Source organism: Falco naumanni, chromosome 5 (genome assembly GCF_017639655.2).
Source record: "Falco naumanni isolate bFalNau1 chromosome 5, bFalNau1.pat, whole genome shotgun sequence".
Lineage (NCBI taxonomy): Eukaryota > Metazoa > Chordata > Aves > Falconiformes > Falconidae > Falco > Falco naumanni.
The window spans coordinates 73,750,615-73,772,636 of record NC_054058.1 but is presented as its reverse complement, the minus strand read 5'-3'; the positions used below and the strand labels follow the sequence as shown (position 1 = coordinate 73,772,636).

Below are 22,022 nucleotides of genomic sequence, written 5' to 3'. Positions count from 1 at the left end.
TGCTTAGGCCATTCTCAGTGCAGAATCCCACCAGGAAGGTCTTGGGGAGACTTGGCAGGGTCACAGAATGGAATTGGATGTATTTTCCATTTTATGTGCCACTCTGCTTTTGGACACATGAAGATCTTTAAAGTACCAGTCCTCCTTACTCTGCACACTAAAATCTCTAATTGAAATTAGAATTGGGAGCATAGCAATGGAGTTCCAAACCTTCTTTAAATAAGAAAGATAATGCTAATTAATTTGTTGTTTTTTATAAAATACTTTATTAAGAATAATAAGAGTAAACAAGGTTACAAAAATACCAACTTTATTAACTAATGAAGATGCCGTTAATTACAGAAGATTTTTAATACAAGTTATAACCACAGTGTTCCCTTTTCATTAGGCATTCAGGTAGTTGAATTTAGTAGGAGCATTATTTTTCCCACATAAATATGAAAAAATACTCTTATCATACACTGAATTCCACAGGCAGCTCCCTGAAGTTAGATCCCATGCAGGGAAACACCATACATAAATGCCCAAGTGTATGTTTAAAAAGGAACACTGTAAAATTTTAGGGTGAAAAGCCATGTTAGTTCCTGCCAGCAGCCCTAACATTCATAAAACAATAATATACCAGTGCACATGAGGGAGGAAGAAAATAATTGATAAAGAAACAAGGCTAAACAACCAATCCAATAGGTTTCATACAGTTTCCATGGGGGTCAACGAGTTTACAACCAGCCTTCCAGAAGGGTGGCGATAAAGCCTCACCTCCTGTTGCAGTTGTCTTGGAGTTGAGAATCTATGTGCTTTTCAGTGTACAAGCATGTATGTAGTTCAGTGCACGGCCATAGGGAAAAGCACTGAGCAACTTTCAGCCCCCGCTCTTTTGACAATCACATTCACTGATTTCAAGGGACATTTTGCCTGAGTAGACTTTGACCCTCAGAGATATATTTGGACCTTCATCTGAAAAGCTCTAACTCAAGTGAGTAGCTCTGTCAAGTATATTGGCATTACCTGCAGCAAGAGTTTGCAGAACGCCTCAGAGAATTTTAATCTTAAACTAGAGAAAAAGATTTCAGCAGTAGCAGCAAAAATCTAGACCAGTACATTCCCAATGAGAGCTACAGTTTCTCTGAGGGTCATGAGGTTTATAAAAGAAAAAGAGATAGAGGGACAAAACTTTTTTTTAAGGGAAATTTGTTTTCATTAATGAAAGGAGGAAGTGTCAGCTAGTTCCAATGCCCAAAGAAAATCAGTAATTAAGTCAAACTAACTTCAGTAGCACAAAATCAGCTCTTAGGTTTTAATTCCAAACTTTTATATCCAGTTACATCACTTTTCAGAGACCAAGGATTAGTTACAGCAAGGAAATTGAAGATGAAATTCAATGGACTTTTAAGAATGTCCTTAGATAAGAATTTAAGTTCTGTACCCTTCAATTCTAATATGAATAAAATCACATCTACAAAGTAAAGTCCAGATCCTACTGAAGTTAGTTAGAAGCTTTCCAGCAATTTAGATGGGCACTAGTTCATGTTCTCTTGTTATTACAGAGACAAAAATATTAGAGCAGTGAAAAAATATCTATAGAGTGTCCTTTCTTAAGAGAATCCTGTAGTTATAACAGTTGCCTGGTACGGTACCATTGGTACCAACAAGAAATATTCACAGGAATAAATGAAGTACAAATTCATTACCACATATCATTATTCTTCTCTTCCCTTGCTCTTCAGAGTCTCACATGCCCTCCATACTGAGATAGGGAGGGCAAGGGCACCTGATAAGCAAGTGCATACAAACATGTTAAGTTCTGGAGCATCAACTCTGTACAATTTATTTTACTGAGGCGCTGCCCAGAACAAACAGGTAAAAATCCTTACACGTTGTCTAACAAAAAACAGTATTTTTATCATATATATATATATGTGTATATATATATATAAAAATCACAGTCTTCTGCACAGCAGAAGCTTTTAACTAAAATATTTTAGGATTTGATTTTTTTTAGATAAGACATAACAAAATGCCTGCAAATATAATACAGTAAGCACGTAACAATTCTTAGAATACAAAGAGTGAACATGGAATTACATGTTTTATCCACATTCTACTTGTGACTGAAAACAAAACTCACTTGGAGTTTTTTAAAAGTCTTTCTTAAAAAGTTAATCCTTTCAGTAAGATATGGTCAGTATATACTTAGTAAGAATACACTATTCACATACATGGCAATAATTAACTGTAAATACAACAGGCTAAATCCTGCCCTCTTTAGGCCTGGTAAGTAAAAGAGCTCAAAAGGAGCATGAAGCCTTCAGAGGCAGCCAGAATAGGTTGAGACAGACTATCTGTGTAGCATCCACAGCCTCAGTTCTGCTGTACAGAGAAGTTGCATCCTGTCCAAAGAGACTATTTACATCAGGAGGGGGTTCAGAAGCTCTGCTTGCTGGAAGACGTCTTCCTATGTGCCAGTAGAATCTGCTGGATGCTCGAAACAAATCTCAGCAAGCCAAGCCACTTAAGCATGGCCTGAAACACATCCCAGTTCACCAGGATATGTAAGCATATTTGAGTCCCGCTGAAGTCAAGTGCACTGCTGAGGAAAATAATTTGGCGAGTCGGCATGAGGGCTGCCTCCCAAGACAGCTCCCCTGAAGTGGTTACTTTCTGCCAGGGCAGAATTCAACCCTGCGTCTTCTGAATGAAATGTCCTTTTATATGTCTACACCATGGTGTCAGCTTAGTGGCTATGCAGTTAGATATGATATGCATAATGTACAGTTTGCTACTGGAAACATTTACAATTATGTAGTCACAAGTAAAGTAACAGTAACTTATGCAATTACAGGTACAGTAGTAATACTAATAATTGGATATATGTTGTATCAATTTTTCAGAAATTACAGGGTAATTGGTGCCACCTCTAACAACATATTTGTATAATACTCCCAGCCATACAAATAAATGCCTAAAGGAGAACAAGCGCTTGTCATAGATGCTGGATATTTGCTCCCTTTTCCAGTCAACATAAGGGAAAAATGATGGTTCTAAATACAAGTAAGAAACACAAGCTATTAAACTATTGGTGATGTTTTCCATATTGCATACAAGATCATATAAATCTTTGCAATAATTTTACTACCCTGAAAGGAATTATACAAAGGATATAATTTTGTCTAAATCTAGGTAAGGTTTTATCAAAGATCTTAAGTCTCTGAAAGACTATTAATGTATAACTTACTTTTCCCAGTATTAAGCCTCTCAGCCAGGTGCCAGATTCACCTATTCTTTTTCCTGCTGTAAATACAGAGTTTCATGAAATAACTAGAACCAACTGAACTTTGAACACTTCTCTTTTGAGAAAGATTTGGACATATTTGATTGAAATTTCTTTTAAATGCCAAAGTCTGACAGGAACTCATTAGGATTAATTTTTCAAACTGCATGAAATACTCTCTTCAGCATTTTAAATTCACAGATATTTCTGGATCTAACTTCAAATAAATGATTGATAGTTTGCTAACCAACCCACTTCTGTGTCTCTTCCCTCATCCGAAAGGGGTTTTGAGATGTCCGTTAGGGGACCACATATATACTGAAGGAATCAAGTACAGAACTAGTATATAAGCACTGTGTAAAAGGAATTGATATTGAATTTGATGAGAAATCTGCTTATGACAGACTTGTCAGAGTCCATCAATAATTAAAATATTAATTTCTAAAGAGATTATTTTAAATGAAATATTGAAATCTTTGACCTCTATAAGGGGGGGAAGAGAACTATAATCACATGTGCTGTCCTTAACAGATGCATATTTCTCTCAGTAGGTCTTTCATTTTATATGAAGAGAAATATATGGCTCACAGAAAGAATTAGATGTATTAAATAAAACCACGATTTTTTTCTCCTTCTAAGATAATCTGAAGAGCAGCATTAAAGAGGTCATATGATTTATTTCTATAAAACCATTTATCATCCAGTAATAATATCTTCGCAAAATTGTTTACCCATTCAAGTATCTTCAGGAGATATGTCACCATACTTGCATATACTGTAAGTCACTCCAACAATTATAAAACAACACTGGTAGACAAAAACACCAAAAAACACCCATAAATATTAAAAGAAATTCAACAAATGTGACTATCAAGTAGTAAAAAACCTGTTGATCTTTACATTACACATTAATTCCATGGTGTCCAAAATTTTTCTTTGAGTGGAAGTTGATGAGTTTTTCAGGGTTTTCTGTAGGTCATCATAATCTTGTGTATCCACCGGGAATAATATGAGACCCGAACAAAAATTCCAGGACGATTTCGAATGGCACATCCACGGCCAGGAACAATGACACCAACTACTATCTTGAGCCTGTTTTGTTCGCAAACCAAGGGACCCCCATAATCTCTCTAGAAAAAAATAAAGAGCGTCACTTCTCAAAATGCTTGAAGACACAGCTCCCACCTGTCTCTCACCAACTGGTTTCTTTAGTGGATGACCTAGCTTAATGAACAGACAATAGTTATTCTTGCCATAGAACAAACCCCAACTTCCAATATGTTTTTCACAACCTGAATTTACGAGAACTAATGGCACGTTGGCCTTTGACCTTTGGTTGCTTTCCTGGCAAACTAAACCCTGCGATCCATCTTTAGATGTAATTCTAGTGATTTCACTACCAGATCTTACTCTCCTTTTTCAGCTACCTGCGAGCATAACATTTTTCAATGTGCATGTAAACCAGGTGAGCTGAAAGTGTGTTGACTGATAAACATCTCTGTTATAATAACAGGCTTTGCATCAGACTGCTGACAGAGCTAGATTGACATCTCTCTGTCATTCAATCATCTTGCAAGGCCCCAGGATGAGAATCTATTTGTCACAAATAGGCAGGTGTGTGTGGGGAATCCCAATCATAATAAAGGGTAATATTTTGTAGACACAATTTTCAGACATAACTTGTTACTCTTTTTCATTATTCTGAGTGAAGGAGACATCTATGCACTAGTATATATATTTGGTGACAATTTGGAGTATGGCCAACTCAGATCAGGGTCTTGTTTAGCACTAAAGTACATTCAGTTTAAATTAGATTGAAACAGTAATTTAGATAGATTCACACAGATTTGGCACTTGGACGTAAATGCTGGGGGTTTTACCCAGGTAAAACTTATACTGAACCTGGCAAACTAGCTTCGAAACTAGACAGTAAATGTTCATATCAGATAACGAGACACTGTTTCAAAAAATAAAAGCTGACAATTAGCATTGTTTTTTCTCTGGATCACCAGAGAAATAACAATGCTTGACCTTTATTTGGTTTGGGGTTTTTGTTCTGAGTGGCTGCAGATTAGTTCCCACTTGAACAATGAACTATGTCAGTACCATCAGAGCAGCTCAAAAAACACATTCAGGAGTGAAGTTTCACCTGCCAATCTGATTTTGTTTCTCTGCCTGTTCTCTGCTGAGGAAAGAAGCTTCAAAGGGGAACTCAGGGAGCAGGAAACCATGCAGTGATTAAGACTGATTGCTAATATTAATTCGGTCCATTTCTTCTTGCAGAGGAAAACAAAGTGCAGGATTCCCAGCAGACTTCCATGCAGATGTTTCATTTGTAAGCCTCAACATGTCTAAGAGCTCATTTATGATTAAATATTTTATTTCAAGAAAATATTTTGCAATAACAAAATAATCCTGTGGAATATATAATAATAAATGGAAAAGGCCTCAGCCTGATGAAGTCTTCATTTCCCCATGGTTAGGTAGCACTCTTGGGTAGGGAAATTTTCACTACTTGGTTAACATTGGCATAAAGAAATCATTTTTTCTACTCCAGGTATTAAATGCATAATAATGTTCACAACCATCCTCCTTCTAGACATCACCTCATCTCATCAGGTAGATTTTCCATACAAAAAATTATATCTTCCTGTAATAAATGATTTAGAGAATTTCTCCTCAGATGTCTTTTCTCCATCGTCAAAATTAGCCCCAAGCAAAACAACTGTATGAAACTATAGTTTCATTGAAGCAGTTCTTCTGTCTTCACTAACATGTTGCTCAGGCCTGATTAGAGATATCAAATGGTTCAGCCTTCTGACTAACACTGAACCTCAGTATGTTTTTGGATCTTTCTCTTTCCTTCATAACTTTATCAACTCTGTTGAGCAGTCTTTTTTGTATTTTGCATGCAAATTTTCACCTAAGTAGTTAAATTTGCTCCAGCCTTTGCTTTCTACTCAAAATAAACTGCTGTTGTTAGCACACAGTCCACTTTAACCCTTATCATACAGAACAAAAATTTGTCCCACTCTAGCAAAATGTTTAGTCTTATGAATATATTTAACATTCATGTAAAGCCCTTACTGGTGTGGTGGTATGGTGAAACTGAACTGGAGCAAAGGAACCTCTTCCTGCATTCTGGAAGAAAATAGATCACTAGAAACACAAATTGTTTTCCAATGCAAAAGACTAAAATATTTTATTACGTACATCTTCAATGCAAAGAGAATAATTATAAAAAACTCTATTATTTATTTTTTCTGGGAAAGAAATAGACAGGCTGATGGCTCCTAAGAATGAACTAGGAACTGTAATATTTACCTCACAAGGTCCAGCACCAATGGTTTCAGCCACAGCACAGATTTCTGACTCATTCACAGTGATCTTCCCTTTGAGATATTGGTTGCATTTCTCATTTCCCAAAATAAACAGGTTTGCTACCCGGAGAAGGCCATCATAGTTCATTACTAGGATTGAAAAGTGAATGAAAACATTATTTTGCTTTAGGGGAATAAAAATAATTGAAGATACAGTCTGGATAAACTTATGCACTTCAGTTGTTGCACTTTCTCTCCAATACTCACATTTTTGTCCATCCTCACTGTTACCATGCATTTGTCTTTTGGATTTCTTATAATTGCTACAAATGAGATTTTCAATAAATTTGTTTGGTGTGCATGTCTGTTCAGTTCTCCGACAAGATCTGGAGAAGTTTTTTGTATTAGAAGAAGGGGGTAGGGAACTGGATTTACTCTACAGTTCACCACCAGCTTGCCCTGTTACACCACAGAAATCGGAAAAGTGAGCCTGGGAATATTGTTACTCCCATTAGCAGAGCAAGGATTTTGCTCCCTGCCTTAAACATGAGTTAATGTGCAACAGTGCCTGCCATGGCCTAGGGAAGGATGTGTGACTTGAAAAACACTGTAGCAGAGCAGAGTTTTTCTCATTCTGTGCTGGCTCAGCTACACTGAATGACTTTGTGCCTGCAAGGGCAGACCCACAGCCTTGTGCAATCTCCATTCATCAGTGTGAAGGTCAGGAAGCAGGAGCCCTGTGGAGCTTACTCTTGTTCTACACGTCGAAGACAAGTCTGTACAAGCAGCAAAGATAAATAAAGGGCCTGGATCTGCCTGTTCCCTGTCCAGCCATCAAAAGAAAATGCCAAGCTTGCCCTTCACTGGCTTATTATCCTATTTTCTTGAAAAAAAATGGATGTAACACTTCTTCCTTCCCTGACCAAGACGCTGTGAGCATTATAAGTAGTACATAAAATATAGTACGAAGTCCTTGGGTGACAGATTTTAAATATGTACTGTATTACATAACTCCACCACATTGGAAATTCCTTATCAGTTCTCTTAAGCTAAGCTTTCCTCTGATACTGCACCATGTTCCAGCCCAACTTCCCTGTCCCCTAGACAGCCATCCCCCCCCGGAGGGTGGCTAATATGGCCATGCTGGGAACATCAAAGGCAGTCATCTGGGACAGGGCTGGTACAGATTATTTGCCACTCACAAAGAAATGCAGAGTAATGGTTACAAGGAAGAGAGCCTCAGAATTACAGTTTAGTTTCTGCTTTGCTTCCAGGGCAGTGTGAGTATGTTGCTGCTGCTTACTCAGGGTCTGTGGCAAAATGACATTTGAGCACAGTAATTATTGGAGTAATTATTGTCAACTGGCAGCTATTAACTTTATCATCAACACATAATTAGCCAGATACAGTATTTACCAGACTAAATAAATGTCTGTTCTCCCACATACTTTTATTTACTTCACACAAAAACTGTGTTTAGCAAACATTAGTAAGGTTGTAAAGTCAAGTACTCAAAAGTTAGGAAATGCCAGACATAGGGCTGCCTGTGCATCCTTAGTTCACCACATTTGTGTCTGTTAATTATGTCTTTGATTACATGATTCCATATTAGTTTTTCCACAGAGCAGCCTACTTTGGAATACAGAAAGAGACAGTTCAAGTAGATGGATTGGAATTTTTTTCAAAACGGGGTTAGAACTCTACAAACCATTTCTGCCATATTTTTTAAACATGTAGAACAATATTTTTCTCTAGTTCATTCTTTGTAATGCTTGAATCATTTTGTCTATCACTGGAACAAACAAACAAACAAACAAAAAAAGATGCACTAGCAGAAAATATTTCATATTAAATGATCTTAGATAAAATGCTCAAAGATTTACAAAATTAGAAAAAATTTTGAAACTGTATTTCATAACAAAAAGTGTTGGACAACCGTGGCATCAGGCAATACCAGCAGCCTCACCTATAATGACAAGAGGAAGTAAGCTGTCAACGTATTCATTTAGTTTTTAAAAATAGTTTCTTACATCCAGTGTATCCCCATCCATAAACACTGCAGCTGGTCTTCTCTGGAATGGTACATCCAGAAATGGGCAATCGGATTATTTCTACAAAATTTGTCAATATGGCAGGTCTGAAAAGAGAAAACAAATAATAGATGTAGTGGATTTTACTTAACATTCTAAAATGTATCTTAAAAAATGACATTAAGTCTATTATAGACCACAGAAATTAGAAACTGTGCCAATTTTTTTCCTTTCTTTTCCATCTTTGAAGAATATAACGGATTTTTCTACCTATTTTTTTTTTTTTGCTACAGCTGTTAACTGTCAAAAGATTTCTTGAAATGCTGTCACCGCTTTTATGCTCTTTAACTTGGGTTTTCATCTTAGAAATAAGTAATGATGGCATTTCATTTGAATATATAGTTTTGCTAATATGGAGAAAGTTTGAAAGCTCATATATACACAAGGATCTCAGTTACAATCTGATGCTTATTCTATAAATTAAAACAATATACTTGTCAATGTGGGTTAGTTGGTTGGTTGTTTTTTAAAAACACAAACCCAACACTAAAAAAAAAACCAACTCCCAACAAACCTAAATTGGGTAATCAGGGAAAAAAAAAACACGTAGGCACAATTTTTTTCAGAAGTAACGTCTCTTTTCTTAGGAAAGAAGATGAACCTGAATTTCTGCATATATCAAGTAAAATTTCTTTCAATTCAAAGTTTACCCCATGGAGACATCATCTGCAGTATCAGACATAGTAGAGAACTCAATTTGCAAATCTTACTCAGGAAGTCTCATTCATCACTTGAAAGTTCTGAAATTCATAATATCTACTAACCTGCTAAGTTTCAGTAAGACCAAATCTGACCCTGTGGGGCCATATACCAACTGGGAGATATTCAGAATTTGTCTGTGCTTTTCCTCTCCCTTTCCTTTGATATTGTGGACTCCAAGCCAGGCTTTGTAGTCTTTCAAATCTTTGTACCTAAATGAGGCAAAGTTAGTTAGGATTTTACTGAGTGTATAATAAAATAACTCAAAAACCTCTGCTTAATATGAATATGCTAGAAGATCTTAACTAATACTCTTCACCAGAAATGGGTTTATGCTGCCAACTGCTATTCCAAAATCAACATGCTCAGTTGTAAGTTTTTGGTCTGAAGCCACTACACAATTTTATCTTTAACTGTTACTAAAATCTATTTTTTTTCCTAATAGTATACAAACATTTAGATCCTTAAACAGTATGAACCTTTGAACTTTTTGAGAGTTGTCCAAGTTTTCTATTTTATTCTGTCCAGTTAAGCAGAAGCATGCGATTATTTTTATAAAGAGTCAGTTGTCTAACCATCACACTTGGAAAATATACTTCTATGTAAAAATAGCCAGAGGACTTTGAGATTGACAACAATGCTAACAGAAAATATCAAGGTCCCACAGGACTTTTATATCAGAAAAACAATGTTAAAGCCAAACAGGAGGGAAAACTGCTACATTTAAGTTGAAGAATTATTGTGTTGATAAGTTCCTGAAAATAGATGTATTTCAATATTGCAAAGCTACAGGCTACTGTACCGAGAAGGGAAACACTGCCTCGCTGTTAGAACCCATTCTTCCTTTATCAAAGTACCTCCACAGATATGTTTATTCCTGGGTAGGAGGGGAAAGAAAAATAAGGAAAAAACATTTAAAAAAAATATAATAGTATTAGTCTTTATGTAGTCAAAAAGTTTAAAGAGTACTTTTGCTCCCCATGTATTTTTGCTAGTGAAAAGTGGCTGACTGACAGCCTGTGAAAACATGTCTCTGTCCCTTTGCTCCACAGTTTCAATGCTTATAGTAACACAAGTTTGCAGAGATTTACTCCAATGTGTAAAAACTAGGAGGAAAGAGAAATTCAGTTATTCTGTTCATTTAGTGGTTGCAAAGCTGAATTTGTAATAAGACGCCTAATTAAAAAAAAAAAAAAAAAAAAAAAAGGCAAGCTAATTCTTTGTAATAGGAACATTCAAGCAAGTCCCCAAACTGACACCAGATGTAAACAATATTTGGTCATTATTCATGTAGGTATTAGTCAGAGCATTGACCTCAAGGTGGAGAGTTCCTATTTGATTACAAACCTTATGAGATTTCTATCCCCACATACTTCAGTTGGAAACAATCTGCAATGTATGGCATCCTACATTTGATTATAGAAAACCTGAAGCATAATATATCAAGTAAAATTAAAGCAATTAAGCATGACAGTTCTTTCAAAAATAAAGATGTCTGTGGAATGCAGATTAATTAGTTTCCTTCTTTGTGCCTCCAAAATCACATTTATTTTCTGCAGCTCTTTGGAAAGTGAATCAGAATTGTCAGCAATTTGGGAAAAGCTTAAAATCTCACAATTTATAAATTCAAATCACACAAATGTTGAAAGCTTTGCAAAGAACTGCTGGAAGGAGCCCAGACTCTATATGGAGTTCAAAGACAGCAGAATAACACAGATGCTTGCCTCTTTTTTTTTTTTTTTTTTTAATTGTATTTTGATTGAGGAACAAAACATCTGAGCCAAAAGGCTGGGTTCTTCTTAAAATATAGATTGTGCCCAGTTTTATCATGAAAATGTCACAATCAGGAGTACAAATGTGTTCTTCTATGTTATGTTTACATCACTAATTATCAAAAGGAATTTACAAGATTGCATCATCTGCTTTAGAAGATTGACTAGTACACATAGGAAGATTAAGCTTCTTACTTAAATGGGGGACAAATCCAGAGCTGATTCCATGAAATAGATGAAATTCATCCAAATATGCTTAAATATACCTGATAACAGAATCTGGATCAGATATGTAAGAAAATATGTCATTGATTAATTTAAAGTTTAGAGGTGGGCCTTGGTTGCCAAATATGAGTACAAGTTTCTAAGTATCACTCAGCCTTTACCATTCAGACATGGCAATTTCATTTTGAGGTGTACAGTTAGTTTTTCGTAGAAAGTCCTGAAGTTATAAAGATACTTTTTTCAGACAACATTCTGTTTGCTTCCTTGGTAACAACACCAAACAAAACTACATTTTTATGCCCACATGGAATGTTTAAAAATATATTTTGCGTCTGGAGTATTCCAGGAATCCCGTTTTTGTAAAAGAATCTGCACTTATTTAAGCACTCATCTACTTAATGGAATTTTGTTGCACAGCACAAAATAAAGGTTCAACTACCTTAACATTAGCTATTTAACTTTTTAGGCACCCAGACTGGATGCACCTTACCTGTCTAAAAGTTCCTCAAATATCACGGCTGCTTTAAAAACAGTGCAAAGATCAACTTTTCCAGAGAGTGATTCAGCCCATGTCTCTGATCGTTTAGTCTAGGAACAGAGTGATGTGCCTCTAGAAATGTCTTTCTGGACTATCCACTACACTTCCAGAAAGGTCTAGTTCTGATTGGATCAGATCTTATGAAATGCAAAGATTACCAGAGATGGGAAGGGCCTCTCAAATTTCTCTAACAATAAAGCAATGTAGGAAATAGGGGGTTTACCTTTTCCTTTACTCCATTTTTTCATTTAAAACCTATTTTGCAACATGGTTTAAGAAGAAATGACAAATTGTAAGCTAATGGAAATGAGCTGTACTTCAGTCTGTACTAGCAGACAAAAAAGACGTGGGTTTGGGGTTTTTTCCATGATAGAAGACGCAAGCGATGTATCTCCTGTTATACATTAATGATTCACACTTCCAGCTGATGAGTTATGAACCAGAGTAATGAATGCAGGAAACAGTAATTCCGTGTTCTGGCTTTTACACAGTAGCAAAGTAAGATCTACCATAACGTAATACACATTTCCAGCTGTATATGTTAGGGTCTTGTTTTACAGAATGAAAAAGATTTCCTTATAGATCCTGCTTAGGTTTTTTAATACAGAATAAATTTTAATTGCATGCAATGATATAAGAAGACAGCTAAATTTGACATGGGTATAAATTCTGAAGCCAACACTTCACAACTAAATGCACTGCTGTTAAAGTGAAAATATTGATATGAAACTCTTTTTTTTTTTTTTTTTTGGTAACAGTCTCTAAAATAAACAGTTGAATGCTGGATGCTAAGCCAATCTTATGAAAAGGTCTGCAGTAGCTAATCAAAAGTGCAGAATTCTATGAATGCTTTACAAGCCCATAAGTTTTGGATAATGAAATATATTTAACTGATGGAGTGAATACTATGAAATTGCCTGACGTTACAGGAATGCTGGTGTTCTGCTCTCACATAATTTAACTGCAATTTAGAAGTATTCTCATTATGGTCAATATTTTCTACAGTTGCAAAACAAGTATCCTAATAGATGTTTTTTCTTTCTAATCAAACTGATATTTACCTGTATGTCAAACTAACCACCCATCCTTCGTTAGTTTGTGTTGGGATTCCATTTACAACTCTCAAATGTTTTGTTGAGGCACAAGGAATGACAGTATCTGAAAGCAGGTCCAGAGATCACATTTTACTAAAAACAGCGGTAGGAAACCTGTACAGTTGCACATAAGGACCACAAGAAGGTCAAAATTTATTACAGATTAACTTTGCTGCACTAATGAAATATATTTCTAGAGCATCAAAACTACTTCAGTGAACCTGGATGAGTCTATATAAATATTCATAGAGAATATAAAAGATACATATTTAAATAGATTTTTCAGAGATTTACATAGCTATAATATACATTGAAAATCATTATAATTCACCACTGGCAGACAAGACAGTGAGAATAGATAAAAGAGTATAGTAAAGCTATTCTACATTTTCCTATTGTAAAAATATTTTTTCCCAAGCTGTATATTTTTTTTGTATCTTTAACTAATCTTTCTTTTGTTTCTCAGTTGGAAAGAAATGGGTAGTCTGAAAAGATAGAATACATGCACTGCACAGTACATCTGCAAAATTACTTACCATCCAAGCTGGTTGTAGTAGGAGTTGTATCACCTTCACCTAGGCAGACACATGAAATAGCCATAATACAAAATTAAAATGCATCTAAAAATTGAATGGAGTAAAGATAAACAGCAAATGGCATATTGTTAATTTTAATAGTTCTTAAAGTTTTAAACTTCAATGATTTCTTTAACACTCTGCAGAAGCACAGTTCGGTAAGGATTAACAAGAAGGCAGAATCTCATTCCAATAGAATGAAGTAAGAATTAAACATTTTGCAACAGTAGTTTCAAGCATTTTTTTTTCTTGTCTCAATCCTGAATACATTAGGCTATCTATCATGTTCAATTTAAATGTTCAAATAAGCAAATGCTGAAAAATTAAGTTGTGACTTTTCTATAAGCTTTCAGGAAATGTAGAAGTTGTGATTAAATCCAAGTCAGATTTAATGAAAATTTCTTATTTCCCTAAAATGTTTGAATCTTCAAAAGTCCTTTTGTATTGCTGTCAGCACAAACTTATCCTTATCAAAACCTGTCCCCCAAAATTTGGTTTGGTTCTTCCCTCCAGTCCAACTCAAAATACAGTTACAACAAAGTTGCTTAAACCTGGTTCTACGTTTTTGCCTTTAGTGAGGTCTGCAGAGTGACCCAGCATTATGAACTGGATGTACAGGTATAGCTACTGAGAATTTGCACAGGCAAAATTTAAAAAAACTCATCCGAGTAGATTTCCATCATCAAGTGATAAACAAATATACACATATAAAAAGATATACAGTTATATGCACAGTTAAATTTCCATGTGTATGTATACACATATACATTATGTATATTTGTACTTATGCATGTGTGTGTGTGTGTATATATATATACATATGCACACAGGGATAGATTAATATAAGCACTGCAGTTTGAGGAGACCAGTTAAAGGCAGGAGGTTGGGAACTGCCAACATTTTTTCTGTACCAGTTGAGCTGGCTATCAGTACCTGAGTGAGATGCTAGTAGTTTAATACTAGTCCATTCAAGTTACAATTGTAAAACAGACATATTCCAGCTCTGGAGTTTGATTTCAGAAATCATAATACTGACCATTGCCACATACCCTACAAATATTTCCTTAGGAATTCATAGATCCAGTTAATAAACTTAGAGTGAGTGAATAAATTTTATGTTTCTTCAGCTGTCGGTCTTTATCTACACTGACACAACTAACCTTTTGCACAGTTTGTTTACTCTTCACATAGATGCCAAAATATCACCTGAGACTTCAAATATCACCTCTTAGAGGTGCTACAGTTCAGACTGTGAGGAAATGCAGCAGATTGCTGCTAAGAATGAATGTAACATTATCCCTAACCTCTAGAGATCACAGACATATGTTCAAAAGGTTGATTTACCATTTAAATGTTCTCCCAGTGTATTCAGCACAGCAATTTAGAAATAAGAATTGAAGAGAAAAAATTTGAACATAAATGTGAATTGCACATTTTTCGGCATAAATCTATTTTTTTCCACTGAATGATGGTTTATTACTGAATTCCCTAGGATTTTTAATTCTGTTTATTTAAGCTATTTAGATTTTAACATGCAACTTTGGAGATGTGATGTTTCTAATTATTGCCAGGAGTTAAATCATCCCATAAACATCTGAGAGCTGAATCTAATCTATATAGCATGTATACACTTCAACATATATATAGTGCGTTACCCCAACTTTACAAACACAGATCACACAAAGAGACTATGAAGCTTTTAGTACAGAAGATACCTGTCCCTGTGTTTCTTGAGGCCACAGACAGCACTCTGACCACTAGAAAATTCTTTGTCTCTGTCCAGCCCTCTTTCAATTGCTAGATCTGATGGAAAATGTTTGCTCATCTATTATAGCCCTGTTATGCTCCTGCTGCATAAATAAGACTTGAAATCTCCAAGCTGGTCAAGGAAAAAGGACCCCTTGTTCATTTATTGCACAAGCACCTTCAGTCCATTCCTTCTTAATCATGCACAATTGATTCTTGATAGAATTATACACTTTCTGCTGCCACAAGTGACAACAGAAAGGTGTGCATACACATCTGACACCATGGCTTCACTGGGACTGCACAGTTGACAACGCCTGAGGCATACCAAGTACTCACATCGAGAAATAGGACAGTAATCCCAGGGAACGAGAGGATCATCTGTGTAACACCAGGGACCATGAAAATCATCATCTGGATTGCGGCAATAGTTTTTCTTCAGTTTACTAACATCTGGTTCTCTGAATATTTGTATATGCCTACAGGGAAAAAAAAATTCAAAGTGCTGAAAAGCTTTATACTATAGCCTAAATTTTCAAAGGTTAAATGTTGCATTGCTCCACATTGCAGTATTAGTTGATTGAGAAGCCTACAGGTCAGGGTTTAGGGCTGGTTGAAATCAAAGAGAAGATGAGACCCAAATATTTGCTGGATCTGGGTCCAACTTTCCTCCAGTTAGTATTTTAAGCACTGTGTCCACTGGACATCTGGGAGGTTTCTAGATCTCCCACTGGAGCTAAAATCCCTGGATACCCTCAGGCGGGATCATTACACTGATTAGAAGAATGTCTGTGCTGCCCTCAGTAAATCTGCAGGTCTCGCTGGGAGCCTAGGTACCTGCTCCCAGCAGATTAACAGCACAAGGGAGCACTGAATCTGCAAAGAAAGCTGAATCTTCAGCAAAGACAAACACAAGAAAGTTAACAAAGCTGAGCAGCAGGCAGAGAGAAGGATGAATGGCTCAGATAAACTGCAGCGATAGGTCAACCAAGTTGCAAACCTACCCAAGGAAAGGTGAAATTTTGGGGTGCATATCTGAAGCAGGGAAAGTTGTTTATTTCTGGCTTGTCAGACAGAAGCACACAGGCTTCCTAAATTACAGCTGCACTGCTCTTTTAGTTCATAACCAACCATGCATGCTGCTTCTAGCACACCCATAACCAAAGTAACTGCTAGAGTGAGACGGATAGCTTCCCAAAGAAGTTCCCAGATGGAAGATTTGTGGGAGTAAGAGAAGGAAGGCTGGTCTATGCTGATTATAAGAATGCAATTTCATCAAGCATCCAATAGGTTTAAACTGTCTCATTTGTGGCGATCTGAAGACTTATTGGAGTGCTCAAAAGTCATGATCTTAAACTTCTGCCTCCCTCACATGGACAGCACACTGGAATATATATGCTGCCTCCGACCCTGTGTGGGGAAAAACATATAGTCCAGTTGGTGAGTTCAGACAGTGCTGCTGAAGTCTTTTGCAACACAGCTTTCCCAAGGCTGACTTACCGACTTACACACCTTCACCTGACTGACCATCAAGTCAGCAACAGGAATCAGGGACAGCAAAATTCAGAGGGCAATGGCTGGTATGTTGGGCACTATGACTGTGGTGATCACGAGCACTAACTCAACAAGTACTAAAAGTAATATAGACACAGTCACATCAACTTCAGAAACTAAAGGAAAACAAAAGGAAAACTGTTTCCATCTGCACCACTAACATGTGTAATATTTCATACCTGGTAAAATTTTTGATGAATCTCTGTGTGCAGTACCTGGAAGTCATTGTTCTTCTCACTCCTGAGATTTATTGATCTACTGTTCTGAACCAGCAGAGGCAACACTGAGGATCCAGGTGTGACTGGAAAAGTCTTGGAATCTCACAAAAATTTTTTGTATATGCTGCTGATTTTACTTTAAAAAATAATGTGACTTGCCATTTCCATCACTTGAATATGAAGACAAATTAATGGCAGACAACAGAAATTCCAAGTTGTTTTAATGGCATTTAATGTCAGTGTCATTATATTGTAGACTCAAGGTTCAATATCAGGCTTGAAACCTGACCTTAGGTGATTTCAAGTCCACCCTCCTGCTTGAATCAGCATGAGCTGTGAGATCATATTGATGAGACAACCATATCCTACTTGATTCCTATTATCCTCTCATAGAACAAAACTTCAAGGACAAAGATGGGGTAAACCCAGCCAGTAAACTAAACACTAAAAAACATCCCAAAGACTGCAATTAGTGGTTAGCCTGACAAAGACATGTTGTGTAATATATTTAAACACTAAGAGAAAAAAAGAAAAAAAAATAGAAGATACTAAAAGCTCCAGGGCATAAGGGGCTATTTTAGAATCACTGGAGAAGAAAAAGAGATGCCATCTGGAGGCAGTATTTATTCAGGACTCGCTGAACCATCTCTTCCTGTTTCATATGTACACACCTACGTAAGTCTTCAATATTCTTGTCCCATGTGGAGCAAGTTAGCCCAAATCTTGTCTTGGATAGATTCCCCATGTAACTCTTGCCATTGCCACGATAACAATCTGAATAAAGAATGTTGAGACAAAAAGAAGTAGAGGGTGATTGTGCAACACTGAAAAGAAAACTCTTCCTTTCCATCAGTAATCAAAATCATTAAAGACAAGTATTATATTTAGCAAACACTATACCATATAAATCAGACAACTGTATAAATAAGAAAGGAAATGGGTAAAATTTGCCAAATTTAGATACATATCTCCTGCTTGAGGCCTTCATTCTCAACACAGTAGCATTTTAAATTTTGTCTTACTTAGATAAACTGGGAAAATTCCTTTCATAAATAGTTAATTCATGGATAATTTGGAAGGGCCACACAGAATGTTCTAGAAGTTTTCAGGAGCTGATTTATACAAAACAAAGTAAAAATACCCCTTTGTTTCTTCCTCCTCAAAAACTAGGCACTCTTAGCCCATTTGAAACAACTTACCTTTGTATAGATTCTGGATACTGGCAACAGTATATAGTTCTACACTTAAGTTCTACTTTGGCAAAATCAAAAAATCAACATGAGTTTAATTTTAATGTAATTCAAAAATGTGCCTGTTTACTCCAGTAGAAGTCATGTTTTATTCATCAGCTTTTATCACAAGCCTTTATGAGATTTTTCAAGAGGATACTTTAAAATGATCACTACTGTAAACACTTTTTGTATAAAGCATTTTATTTCATACTAATCAGTATTTTTACTTTTTGATAATTCCTGGTTTACAAAAAAAATAGAATGAAAGTCAAAGTTTAATCCTTTCTCTGACATAACTCTTTCAAGTGCAACTCTTGAATTTAAGAGAAAATATGGCTGAAATTTAAAGATGGAGATCTTCATGTAACCTGATTAGGGTTGTAGGTCTGAGTTCTTAGCCTCAGTTGATGCTATGATTGGCATCAGTTCTCAGTATGCAATCTCCTTAGAGTAATGTGAAGAGCTCATAGGAAGAACAATGTTTGCTTGAAGACTCAGAGTGGACTTTACAGGCAGAGGTGACAGCTAGAAGATAAGAGGCTATATGGGAAGTCCCATGTGGGGTTTTTTTCAGCTCAACTCCTTTTAGACAAGGGGGTATATGGAAAAAAAATTTAAAAATCACTTTTGGTGGCCTCATATGTAATTATAAAAGGACTGTGAACCAAGGAAATAATCTCAAATCACTTTTGGTGGCCTCATATGTAATTATAAAAGGACTGTGAACCAAGGAAATAATCTCAGCTCTGGAAAAATGCCTTTCAAACTAAGAAAGGTAAAACAGTGGAGCAGATCTCCAGCTAATACAAAATGGTACACAGATTCACCTTGTCTAAAAATCAGATCCAATAGCAAATCTTTGCTTCAGCTTTCCCTGCTGGAATCGAAATATGAACTGAGAAATGAATCTCATTTACACCATGATGAATCCCAAGTATGCAAATAAAGCCAAAGCGGAACTACACAGGTGTAATACAGATGTACTGAGTCCAACTTCTTCAGTTTTTAAGCCTGCCTATCTGCCATTTGGAACAGTGCAGCATTCACTTATAATCATGTTATTGCCTTTCCCTCTGTTACCTTGTTCATTTGATACATCACACTTAGGAATCTGGGAGCAATAACCAATACGGATGTTTGGGTCAGTGGTAAAACACCAGGGTGATTCAGATCCATCTGGATTTCGGCAGTAGTTCTCCCTCAAATCCCTATAAAAATAAATATGTTAGCTCACACAGGGATAACCTAAAACCATTGATGCATTCTATTGCTTTTTATTATGAATTAGCAATAATATAGGCTCCTTAAGGTCTGTATGTTACTGATCAGTGTCAAGTGCAAGGAGATTAAGAGCCAGTAAGAACACAGCATCCAGAAAAAGATAGCAATTGTACAAAAATATGGTTATGGGAATTAATTTTCAGTGGACGTATGTTTTAACTGGATACAAGACATCATTTGAAGATTAACAACATTTTCAATGTAGCTTATTTTTATTCAGGATTCTCCATCAAAATTTGCATGCAAGCTCACATTGGATACACCTGCAATCCATTACAAGTACTTTTAAACACAAAGATTACTGAAGTGTTTAAAATTCCCTGTACTTTGAATGGTTCTGCTGAGTTTAGAGAAACAGTTCTGTAGACCGTCAGCAATTCATTTAAGAAACTGAATCTTGGAATACAAAAAATGTATGTTGAAATTCTATACAGCTGTTACCTTTAAAGTAAAAGTTAGTCACAAGGGAACATCTTTATATGTCTCTTGCAGCTTGCATGAAATAGTCAAACCTCTTAAAACCTAAGTTTTATTTTCCCATCTCCTGGCAGCTGTTGCCATGTTCTGTGCATCTCCATATTTCAGTGTATTTTTCCATCTGCAGCACTTACTGATAACAGACTATTGAAGAAATGGGCCCAATACTGTAATTCTAAGTTATGTGAGTTTTGATCAGTAGTACCAGCAGTTCTGTTGATTTTACTCAAGCTATTGGCCTGAATAGCCACTATGCTCTCAAGCATCAGTGTAACCAGCCATCCTAATATTCTTAGACCCTCTACACTGCTAGGAACATTGTTAATACTGCATGAGGGCCTAATCCTGCAGCAATATTATGTAGGTACAGTACAAATTAGTTTACGTGACAGTTTGTCCGAGAAAAAACTGTAGGATCAGGCTCAAGCAATAACTTCCAGGTAAATTCAAGGTGGTCCTGAGATTGACAGAGGAGGCTCAGGATCAGTCATATTTTCCATTACAATGATAATTGTTACATTTTCAGTAGATTTGTTACAGTGCACAGTATTTAATCAATAAACTGAAGAGTAGTGAAGGGATTAAGACAACAAACTTAACCATTTTGCTCACACAAGCTGTTGTTAAGAGAGATAATCTGAACTGAGACAAGAATATTTTATTTGCCTTGAAAGAACCATACTAATAAATTCCAGCACAAGTCCAGACTGCTATTTAGCCATCAATAAAGACATTTAGTACAAAATGGGCTTTGGGTCCATGCTGGTCAGCCAGGTTTCCTCTATGCTTAGTGAAAAAGAGAACTGAAAGACTGTGGCTAAGGTAACTGCCTAAAATAAGTACATTATTGACATCCTGAGAGTTTTTGAACTATACAGAAGGGATAGATGACAAGTAAAAGCAGTCCTAGTCATGCAAGCACATTCATTAATGAGATAGAAAAAGGATTAAAAAGATGGAAAATAAAAGAAGTGTTGTCAAATATTAAAAATGTAAAGTATTGTCAAGGAGATTACGCTTAGGTAACATTTAGGACATATTAAGTTAATGTCAGTAACCAAACTGCAAATGAGTACTTACCTTCATGAAAGAAAAACAATAGTAATGTACCAGCACTATTGGGATTCGGGTCCCAGTCTGGAAAACATCCATACACTTCACAATTGATTAAAATGGTGAATACATGCTTGAAGAAAAAGTTCATAAAAATCCCTACAGTTTCACACAGGTTCATCTAGAACTAAAACTTTAAGATCTGAAGAACTGATTTTCCCATGTTCAAATGGTCTCCAGCATCAGCAAGTAGGACGAAGGTACCAGGTTGCAGAGCAGGAACTGGGATCCTACAGTCTACTTAGGCAGCATGAATTTCTAAACATTTCAAAACTAAGCTCTTTTCCCACTGCAGTGATATCTGCATGTCTCTACTCACTTGCACTTGAAGTTCTCTGGAGTAATGTTGTGCTGGTGAGGAAACTGGGAGTCCCACCTCTGGCACTGGATTCCACTCCATATGGTGTTGACCGTGCCACGGTAACCCTCACCCTGTCCTTGAATGCATGTTGTCATCTCAGCTGCCACCTCCGTGCTGTTCATGACACTTTCATCTGCAGACCCAGAGAAAAAGTGCTGTTTCATTTTCTTAAGACTGAGCCTGGATAGGCTTTCAGGTTCGAACTCTATATTGCAGTTCAAATCGTGGAGTTCTTTGGTGAAATTGCCAATCTGATGTCTTTTACAGAATACTTTTCTCCTCTTCACATTTACATCCATGAAATCAAAAGAGGTGTTAGACCTCATGCTAGTTTATCCACCTGCAGACAAAGAATCTGCAACATTTAAGAGCTTTTGTTTAGTGAGACACCTGGCCTATGCTATACCATCGGAGGTCAGGAGACACTCTTGGTTACTTTTTCCAGTTCAGCAAATA

At 36.3% G+C, this 22,022-nt stretch overlaps 1 protein-coding gene across 3 annotated transcripts in view; it reads right to left on the bottom strand.

Annotated features, from left to right (window-relative positions):
• Nucleotides 1-293: 293 nt before the first annotated feature.
• The window catches only part of HGF (hepatocyte growth factor), a 61,024-nt gene continuing 39,295 nt past the window's right edge, over nucleotides 294-22,022 (bottom strand). For 2 of the 3 annotated variants that reach the window (XM_040595830.1, XM_040595829.1), the window contains exons 8-18: nucleotides 21,525-21,699; nucleotides 19,415-19,542; nucleotides 17,774-17,876; nucleotides 15,670-15,809; nucleotides 13,546-13,584; nucleotides 12,977-13,073; nucleotides 10,183-10,257; nucleotides 9,446-9,592; nucleotides 8,622-8,728; nucleotides 6,596-6,741; nucleotides 294-4,401 (exon numbers count right to left, since the gene is read on the bottom strand). In XM_040595830.1, the coding sequence (XP_040451764.1) occupies nucleotides 4,231-4,401; nucleotides 6,596-6,741; nucleotides 8,622-8,728; nucleotides 9,446-9,592; nucleotides 10,183-10,257; nucleotides 12,977-13,073; nucleotides 13,546-13,584; nucleotides 15,670-15,809; nucleotides 17,774-17,876; nucleotides 19,415-19,542; nucleotides 21,525-21,699 (1,328 nt within the window). In that variant the 3' untranslated portion in view covers nucleotides 294-4,230. Of the gene's footprint in view, nucleotides 4,402-6,595; nucleotides 6,742-8,557; nucleotides 8,729-9,445; nucleotides 9,593-10,182; nucleotides 10,258-12,976; nucleotides 13,074-13,545; nucleotides 13,585-15,669; nucleotides 15,810-17,773; nucleotides 17,877-19,414; nucleotides 19,543-21,524; nucleotides 21,700-22,022 lie in introns of those variants that run through there. The other variant, XM_040595831.1, reaches the window with a different exon arrangement.